General features: G+C 41.9%; 2 protein-coding genes and 1 long non-coding RNA gene across 3 annotated transcripts; 2 read left to right on the forward strand and 1 right to left on the reverse strand.

Annotated features, from left to right (window-relative positions):
• Positions 1 to 897: 897 nt before the first annotated feature.
• LOC121589023 lies at positions 898 to 1,776 on the forward strand. Its single transcript, XR_006004258.1, has 3 exons — positions 898 to 1,139; positions 1,211 to 1,274; positions 1,367 to 1,776. It is a non-coding gene; the product is annotated as an uncharacterized LOC121589023 (long non-coding RNA).
• Positions 1,777 to 4,657: 2,881 nt separating this feature from the next.
• Positions 4,658 to 6,107, forward strand: LOC121590585. Its single transcript, XM_041910389.1, has 2 exons — positions 4,658 to 4,892; positions 5,406 to 6,107. Exons 1-2 carry the CDS (start codon positions 4,770 to 4,772, stop codon positions 6,105 to 6,107), a joined length of 825 nt encoding a protein of 274 aa, XP_041766323.1. The 5' UTR covers positions 4,658 to 4,769.
• Positions 6,108 to 6,211: 104 nt separating this feature from the next.
• LOC121590593 (putative nuclease HARBI1) lies at positions 6,212 to 7,043 on the reverse strand. Its single transcript, XM_041910401.1, has 3 exons — positions 6,768 to 7,043; positions 6,563 to 6,707; positions 6,212 to 6,483 (listed from the first exon to the last, which is right to left on the reverse strand). Exons 1-3 carry the CDS (start codon positions 6,864 to 6,866, stop codon positions 6,212 to 6,214), a joined length of 516 nt encoding a protein of 171 aa, XP_041766335.1. The 5' UTR covers positions 6,867 to 7,043.
• Positions 7,044 to 8,385: the final 1,342 nt, after the last annotated feature.

Raw genomic sequence — 8,385 nt, forward strand, 5'->3', positions numbered from 1 at the left:
TACCTAAATAAAATACTTAATGATAAAGTAAAATAATGTAGAATAAATACAAAATTGAATTGACTGTACCACCATAGGAAGAATAATAAAGTAATGTAACAGCTCTTTTCCTCGCTTTTAATCGCAATGAAAACAATATGTAAAAATTTACAGTGTATATACGGTGATCGGGCATACGCAAAAAGCCGAGAGCGAGCTCGATTCGATCCATGACAAATAACAACCATACCGATTCAACGCACGAAAAGCCAAAACATTGGCACGAATGGTTAAAGCCAATGGACAAGAGAGGAAGAACGCGAACCGATAAGAAGAAAACACGAAACAATGAGATCGACGAACGAAAGAGTAAATTTTTGGAAGATTGTTAAACGACGCAGACGTGTTCGATTTTGGGATCGTGCTGAACAGGAACCATGAGTGCGCGTGGACACGACAAACGTGTATTTCTTTGAAGCCCGAAAATACATAGATTCCCAACTACATAAACAGAGCGCAGTTCAACAAAGGTTCTTTTATGATTGTAACTTTTACTACTTTTAATACTTTATTACATACAAAATAAATAATAGAACACAATACACTTAACAATAACACAAGTGCGGTGGCCGCGCGCCAGCCGCACCGAGCGCCCCAGCCGAGAGCTCCTGCTCGATCGGCTCGCAAACACACTCTGCCCGACGCTCGGAACACACTAAGCCTTGCGCGCTTAGTGTGTGCGACAGCCCAACTAGCAAAACCGAAGCTATTGGAAAACTTTCCTGTGTACCAAAGCGATAGAGCATGTCTTCTTTCTCTAGATTTTTGACGGCACAACGCCGATCGTGTGGCCGGGCAAACAATTATGAACGAAAAACGGGAGAAGGGGAAACCAATATCCTTCGAGTGACACACACACATGCATCTGCATGCGGCTTCCGCTGAACCGAGACTACCCATTTCTCTCGATCTCCCATGATTTTTCTGCTATCGCGCTCATCCGGGTGTTAGGCATCCTCAGTCTGTCCAGAACTTTCACTGTGGAAGGATGTGTTGGAGTGATGTGTGATTTCTTGTGCCCCGTTCTTTGCTCGTTTGCGTTTTGTGCCGTGTTCCTTCTTCTTCAATTATGGAATGATTTATCCTTGTAAATTTCTTAGGTAAGTTTCTTATCCTTGTGTGTGCTTCAATGGGTACATTCAACTAACACTTGTCGTCTAAAATGTTACAGGTGCTCGCGCATGTTAATCGACGGTTGCCGACGGAAGGACGGTGTCCGGTTTTAAAATATCAAGGTAAGCGTTTCTATAATCTTATGTGCAAAATATTGTTTAGTTTTTTATTTATAAAACACATGGATTAATTATTGGTTAATTTTCATCAACAGATTTCATCACAGCTCTTTCGTAGAAGAGCGCACTTCAAGGACGCATAGGATACGGCTAAACATGCGCAGCACCAGTCCGTGACGTCATTTCCAGACAGGCGCCGGCTGAACACGCGCAGCACCAGTCGAGGATATCCTAGCGCAAAGGATAGAAGGAAGAACGAGAGGAAGGGTAACAGAAAGCAACCGCTGGATTTGGAAGGGGTGAAGCATCCTGCCATATACAGTGTGTGAGTGTACCAAAACGCATGTGGAAAGAGGAAGTCCAATAAATAGCATGCGAAAGTGTACATAAAGCAAAAAGAAAAAGCGTCACTACTACAACCAGCAATCCGAAAATATAAGGGGAGGCATAAATACAAATGTATGCGTGAGCAGGACCAGCAATCCAAGCATTTGAATGTGTGCGTCGGTTTGTGCCGTGCTGAAAGTTTTTACTTTAGCTGCTGCTAGTGTAAAAATTTAAGGAAATCTTAAAGTAAAAATTTTTCACACCGGTTGGTTGGGACACCGTCGTCCCCCTGGACGTTGACCGGTGGCAACGTAACTGCCACGGCAAGTCCACGGCAACAGATTCATTCTCACTCAAATTGTGTCCCCCAATCCACAAACTAACGCTGCCCCTTCCACTAAATCCGTTTCTAGAGACGAAGAAATTGCCAATCCTAAAAAACTAAATTAAGAACTTTTGAAAAAACTTACTCTACCTGTTGCCACCCCGGACCCAAAAGACGAAATGATTGCCCAACTTCAACAAAAAAAGCTAATCTAAATAAGAAAATTGATCTTCTAACAGAAACTATCAAAAACATGCAAATCGAAAAAAACAAATTTATTAACACTTTCAATCAAAACAACACCACTGATAAAGTTGAAACAATGGGACCTATCGCCAACGACGTTAACCACCAGTCGATAAATATATCGACCAATATAATAACAAACATGGCGGATTGGTATCGCAAAGCGGCAAATTTGTCGACCGATAAAACGGTGGAAGCAACTGGCATGACTGCCTTAGCAATAGTCGGTAAAAAGTCGAGCAGTCGTTAAAAAAGTCGGTAATTTGTATCGTGAACGAGAAAAGTAGTCTATATCGATCGATATGATTACCAACTGCTTCGAAGCAGTTGATAAACGCGCAGAGCGCACATTCCTCGTGAATCAGATTCTGATTTAGAGTAATAATCTTGTATTGAAATATGTAATGTATGTTAAACAAAGTATTAAATATTTCTCAAGAGTTTTAAATTGTAAAAAGAAATTAAAATACAAATTAAATTGTATGTAAAAAGAAATTGACTCAAGTACACAAAAAACTTAATGTAAAATATTATAATTGAAATAATTGGCGTTATTAAGTAATTAATAACTTGTTACTAAAATACGTTATGACGACAAGTAAATACTTCTTCTACTTGGCGTTACGTCCTTCATGGATATACCAGCCAATACAGACTCTCGAGACTTATTCAGAGTCACGCTGCTGGATGGCCTATTCTTACTACGCAAGACGTTCCTCAAATGAGATTTGATTCCACGACAGGAATGTTATTAAGGCGACCGTGATGATGACTGAACTACGGTGCTGCCCTGTTAAGCTTGATGACTTAAAAATAACTCAATAGTAAGGGAAAGAGTTTTGCTTGTTCATTTCAATGCTACCTTAAAAACAATACTTTAACAAACAATACAGACGGAACGGTCGAGTGGTACAGTTATCAACATGCACGTCGAGGGTACGAGCCTAAGATACTCCGTAGCAAGGACTGACTATCCGACTGCGTGGTACGACATAAGTCTCGAAAGCCTATATTGGCCGACATGCCAGTCTAAGACGTAACGCCACGCAAAAGAAGAACAACAGATTGACAGCTAAAATTATGCAGACGATTTTTAAGATTATATTTGCAACTTTTTAAATGCAAATAGTAGCCAGCGTTTCCGACAATCATAGCACCCCAACTTTATAATTTTCACTGCATTTTAATGCACGACTGTTACCTATTGGTTTATTAGCAAATTGAAATAAAACCGACAAGCGTTTGAGAATGACTTCGTTGTAATAGAGGGTGGGTCAGAAAGACTTCATTCCAAGCTTGGAAACGTCCGCATCCGCTAGGCGGCAACCGGAGCCATCGGAATCGTTGAAACCGCCCGGAACTATCCGCAGCTGTCCTGAACCATCCAAAAGAGCCTAGAGTTGATAGTTGGTATCCTTCGGGGCCGTTGAAGCCGTTTGGAGCCGTGAAACACCGGAGCCATCCGGTGCCAGTTTTGGCTGCAGACTAGTTGCTCCGAACGGCTCAACACGGCTCAGAACAGCTCCGTACGGCTTTGAGCCTTACGACGAATCGGTTTTCGACTGGCGACTCGGGGAAGCTGATTTCGGGGCTAGAATGACGATGGTCAGAAACCATTCAGAGCCTGCACACACACTATTAGTTTATCGCATAATCCACGTCTTGTGGACGCACGCATGTCGTAGGCGATGTAGAATTTAGCACGCCCACGAAAGGTACAACATTTAAAATATAAAAAAAAAACACATTTAAACGTAAAAAATAGCTTTGAGTTGCTTTTCGTTTCAACTAGTGTGCTCATTCGTAAACAAACCCAAATAAACAAAGCCCATTTGACAGGTGCCAAATCTACTCGATCGGTATTTCAGCACAGTGGGCTTAACCGAGGAATTTTGAGTCAAATGTTTGATTTTCCAAAATGTTCAAATTTACAGTTTATAATTCTCGAAATAAAAATTGGTTTTAAGCTAGTTAATACAGCAAAGCAATCAATAATTTAATTCGATTTTGCTCTTACCAGATCAAACCAATTTCATTTTTATTAGGACACTGGAATAGTTATTAATGGACCGGTCTGGTGGTACAGTCGTCAACTCGTACGACTTAACAACACGCCCGTCATGGGTTCAAGCCCCGAATAGACCGTGCCCCATACGTAGGACTGACTATCCTTCTATGGTAACAATAAGTCACTGAAAGCCAAGCTCACTTCACTAGTGGGTTCAAGCAGGCCTTGACCGACAGCGGTTGTTGTGCCAAACAAGAAGAAGAAGAAGGAATAGTTTATCAAAAAAATATATCAAAATTTTACGCGTTCATCCTCTGATTAGCTCGTAGTGCTGATTGTCTGTCAAAAACGTCGTCGGTAACGCGTGATCGGTATAGAAGTAGTGTATTAATTTGGAAAACAAAAAGTATATCTGCTTCTAAACACTAATTAAACGATGTTTGAAGTGATAGCACAACTATGAATGACCATAAAGAAGGAAAAGAGTAAGTACAAGTTGAAAAAATATCTTTTTTATCGATGAATTCAATGTTTATAACATTTCAGGAAAACTCGTTTGACAAAATGTCAGCTGGAAAAACTAGTGGAACTAATGGAGCGAAATCCAGAGCAAGCTAAGGGTGCGGGTTCCAATCCTACAGGATTTTGGAAAATGGTAGCTTTGGAACTCAATTCATTAGGCCCAGCAGTTAAGGAAGGAGCAGCTTGGAAAAGGGTATGTTGTAGTGTTGGGTCATACGATTCATTTCACGACCCGACCCGGAGTGGGGTGCGAGCCAGCCGAAATCGATTCCGACCCGCGGGTGCAGCGGGTGCGCTAGGTCGGAGTCGGAATCAAATCTGACCCGCGGGTGCAATGAGCTCGGGTCGACCCGAAAGATCAGTAGGTGCGAGAAAGCATAAGCGACTCCGGCCCGTTGGTGCAGTTCGGATCGGGTCGAGTCAAGATAGGTTCAATCCGACCCGACTCGACCCGAACTCGCTGCACCAACTGGTGGGAGTCGCTTATGCTTTCTCGCACCTACCGGAGTCGTTGCACCCACTGAACCTACTTGTACATTTCGGGTCGACCCGAACAACTCCGGGTCGCTTACGGATGGCTCCGACCCGATAGGTTCGGGTCGACCCGCCCATCACTAGTATGTTGCTGTTTAATGAAAATACAAAACCCATTTAATTTAATTTAATTTGATAATTCAATTATTCAAAATTCATCGTTTTTTTGCAGACATGGATTGAAAAAAAGTCGATCGTGAAGAAAAAGCACGGCTACAATAAAAAAGAAATGCAGAAAACCGGAGGTGGAAAGCCGACATTTAATACACTAAGCGAATTAGAAGAGCGTATTGCAGGTATCACAAACGTGCGAGAGATATCTGCCATATTCGACGATAGCATATGCGTTGGAATCAAGCAATCCTCTGCAGACAAACGCTACGAGTTGAATCAACCGGGGCCATCACATCATTGCAAGGCTGTAGAACAGCAGGAACCATCGCACCTTAGCCATACTACCGATCGGCCGGGACCATCACACTATTCACAGACCACAGAACATCCGGAACCATCGCACCAAACTCATACTACTGATCAACCAGGACTACCACACTCTTCACAGTCCACAGACCACTCGGAACCATTACACCATACTATGAACCAAGCAGAACCACCTCAACCTATGGATATCATAGAACTGCCGGAACCAATACAATTCATACATAATACAGAACAGCCGGGATCATCGCACAATAGCAACAATATGAATCAACAGCCATCCGATAGGACCAAAAAAAGCCACAAAACTGCCACAACTAAACAAGCTGATTTTCAAAAAAGGGTACTACAGCAAAATGATGAGATGAACAAACATCTTGGCGAAATTTCCACCAACTTAAAAATATTAGCAGAGGGAACTTTGGGCTTTTTTTGAAGAAATGCTAAAAATAATGAAAGATAAAAACTAATATAATAAATCACAAAAAAAATTGTGCGCTGAATTCTTTTTATTCTGGGTAGCTTAATTGAGGTTCAACGTTATTCATTAAATTCGTCGGTAATACCATGCATGATGAGAAGGTTGTGTAACATGCAACAAACGTTTATGATACGAACACATTTGTTCGGTGCATAATGTAGTAGCCTTTCACCATTCAAGCAGCGAAATCGTGCTTTGAGCAAACCAAACGTTCTTTCAATGATGGAACGTGCTTTGGCATGCTGTTCATTGAACAACGAATCTGGACTATTTGGCTCTGCATTTCTGCGCGGCTTGATAAGCCAAGGTTTCGAAGGATAAGCTGAGTCTCCTAGAATATATTAGAAAGCGTAAAATGTAAAGAAAAACTTAAAATTTGACATAAAAATGTAACATGTGAATAGCCCAACCCAAGAGTTTAAACATTCGGTCTCCATTTCTCCATTTTTCTTCAAAATATGAAGAAATCGGACTGGAATTATAAATGTAAGAATCGTGATCTGAGCCACCAAACCTCGCGTCTACAAAACGGATTATTTGCCTGTGGTCACATATCTGGAAGATAAGTTTCATATAATTTTATCGCTGTTAAATTATTGCATATCACATATCTACCATCAAAGCGTTAAGACTATAAAATCCCTTTCTATTGAAATAATAGATTGAGTTGTCGTGAGGCGCAACGATTCTTATATGGGTTCCATCGATGCACATTACTACACCAGGAACAGGTAATTTCGAGTAAAAGTATCTTCTGGCATCTGCTCTCTCGTCTTCTGTTAGATCCATGGTAATTGCGTATGTTAGTTCACGTTCCAGAACTGTTAAGGTTTGATCTAACGTTTCTGAAAAAGTAGATTGGCCAATTGTCATGGTAAAATCGTTACCAACACCCTGTTGGTAAGATCCTTGTGCAAAAAACCTTAACACAGTAGCCAGTTTTTGTTCCGCAGATAAACCACGGTTATGTTTCGGAGCAATGAATGGGGCTATTTTTGCAAGAATTTCCTCGAACAGGCTCTTGGGGAGTCGAAAATTTTGCATAAATCTAGAAAAGAAACATTTCATCCTGTATTAAGATCAAAGTTCTATGAACAAATAAACAAACAGAAAAGAAACAGCTCACACATCAACACGATTGACGCAGTGGCGGATTAATGGTATCGGAGGCCCTAGGCGGGGGGGGGGGGGTTGCGGCACTAAACTGGGTGTTGTGAGATTGAACAGTAAACTTGAAATACCGTCGGGGGCCCCTTCGATCATCAGTCACAGGTCCTAAAAATTTAACAGGGGGGGGGGGGGCAATGATTCACCAGCCTCGGGGCCCTTGTCGCTAGTACTCTGTCCATACGGCATACTATAGAATGCTGATCTACGGGGCCCCTAAATCGGCGAGGCCCCAGGCGAGCGCCTAGTCCGCCTACCGTTAGATCCGCCACTGGATTGACGAGAAAACAAAACTCCAGGTTCTACTTACGCTTTATCGGATAATTCAAGCGGATCTAGCTGTTTCCGCAGCTCCCTACGATGTTGTGCAAGATTTTTATCAGCATCATCACTTTCACCAGTGAAAAATAAAGAATTAAGCATGATTTTCCAATACTTTTTGTTATGCAGCACTTTTTTCGGTTGCTAACTGGCTTCGTGACTTGTAAACAACCCTAGGCTGACAAGCCAATTTGACAGGTGACGAAACTACTCGATCTGTAATTATATCGATCGATATAATTTTATCGACCGGTAAGTGAAATGCGTACGCGATACCAATTCGAGTAGATAAATTTATTGGTCGATATAGCCAAACCGGTGGTTAATTTTTATCGACTGGTTGGCGATAGGCGCCAATGGACCAATCTGAAGAGTCTGACTCTTCTTGCTCCTCGTCCCTTCTGGAAGGAAGCAAAGCGACCTCTTCAAAGGCGCTTAAAAACGAGCCCTCTCAAAGGGCTCCTCTTCTTCTGGGAAGAAACCTTCCTCCCTCCCAAAAAACCCCTGCACAAAAAATCTCTCTCCTTCTCCCATCCCTATCCCTTCCTCTTCCAATCCCCACAACTCCGAGGGAGAGGAGCCCCTTCTCTTACCCGATAATGCCCCATTCATCGGGGTGAGGAAGTCAGAGAGCAAGAAAACTTCTAAACCACAATTACCACATACACAACACCTATTTTTTTAACAACTTCAAACATTTATTCTCTAAGTTCTCATCCTCCGTTAACCTTCGTTTATATGACCA

This window comes from Anopheles merus, chromosome X, assembly GCF_017562075.2.
Source record: "Anopheles merus strain MAF chromosome X, AmerM5.1, whole genome shotgun sequence".
Classification (NCBI taxonomy): Eukaryota; Metazoa; Arthropoda; class Insecta; order Diptera; family Culicidae; genus Anopheles; species Anopheles merus.

Bases quoted from the DNA above. Each gene is read 5' to 3' on its own strand.
- LOC121590585 (XM_041910389.1), top strand. From the start codon at position 4,770: ATGGAGCGAAATCCAGAGCAAGCTAAGGGTGCGGGTTCCAATCCTACA. The intron at 4,893-5,405 runs GTATGTTGTAGT...GTTTTTTTGCAG, and splicing joins AAGGAGCAGCTTGGAAAAGG to ACATGGATTGAAAAAAAGTC.
- LOC121590593 (XM_041910401.1), bottom strand. From the start codon at position 6,866: ATGTGCATCGATGGAACCCATATAAGAATCGTTGCGCCTCACGACAAC. The intron at 6,708-6,767 runs GTAGATATGTGA...CTTATCTTCCAG, and splicing joins ATAGTCTTAACGCTTTGATG to ATATGTGACCACAGGCAAAT. The intron at 6,484-6,562 runs GTTGGGCTATTC...AATATATTCTAG, and splicing joins CCGAATGTTTAAACTCTTGG to GAGACTCAGCTTATCCTTCG.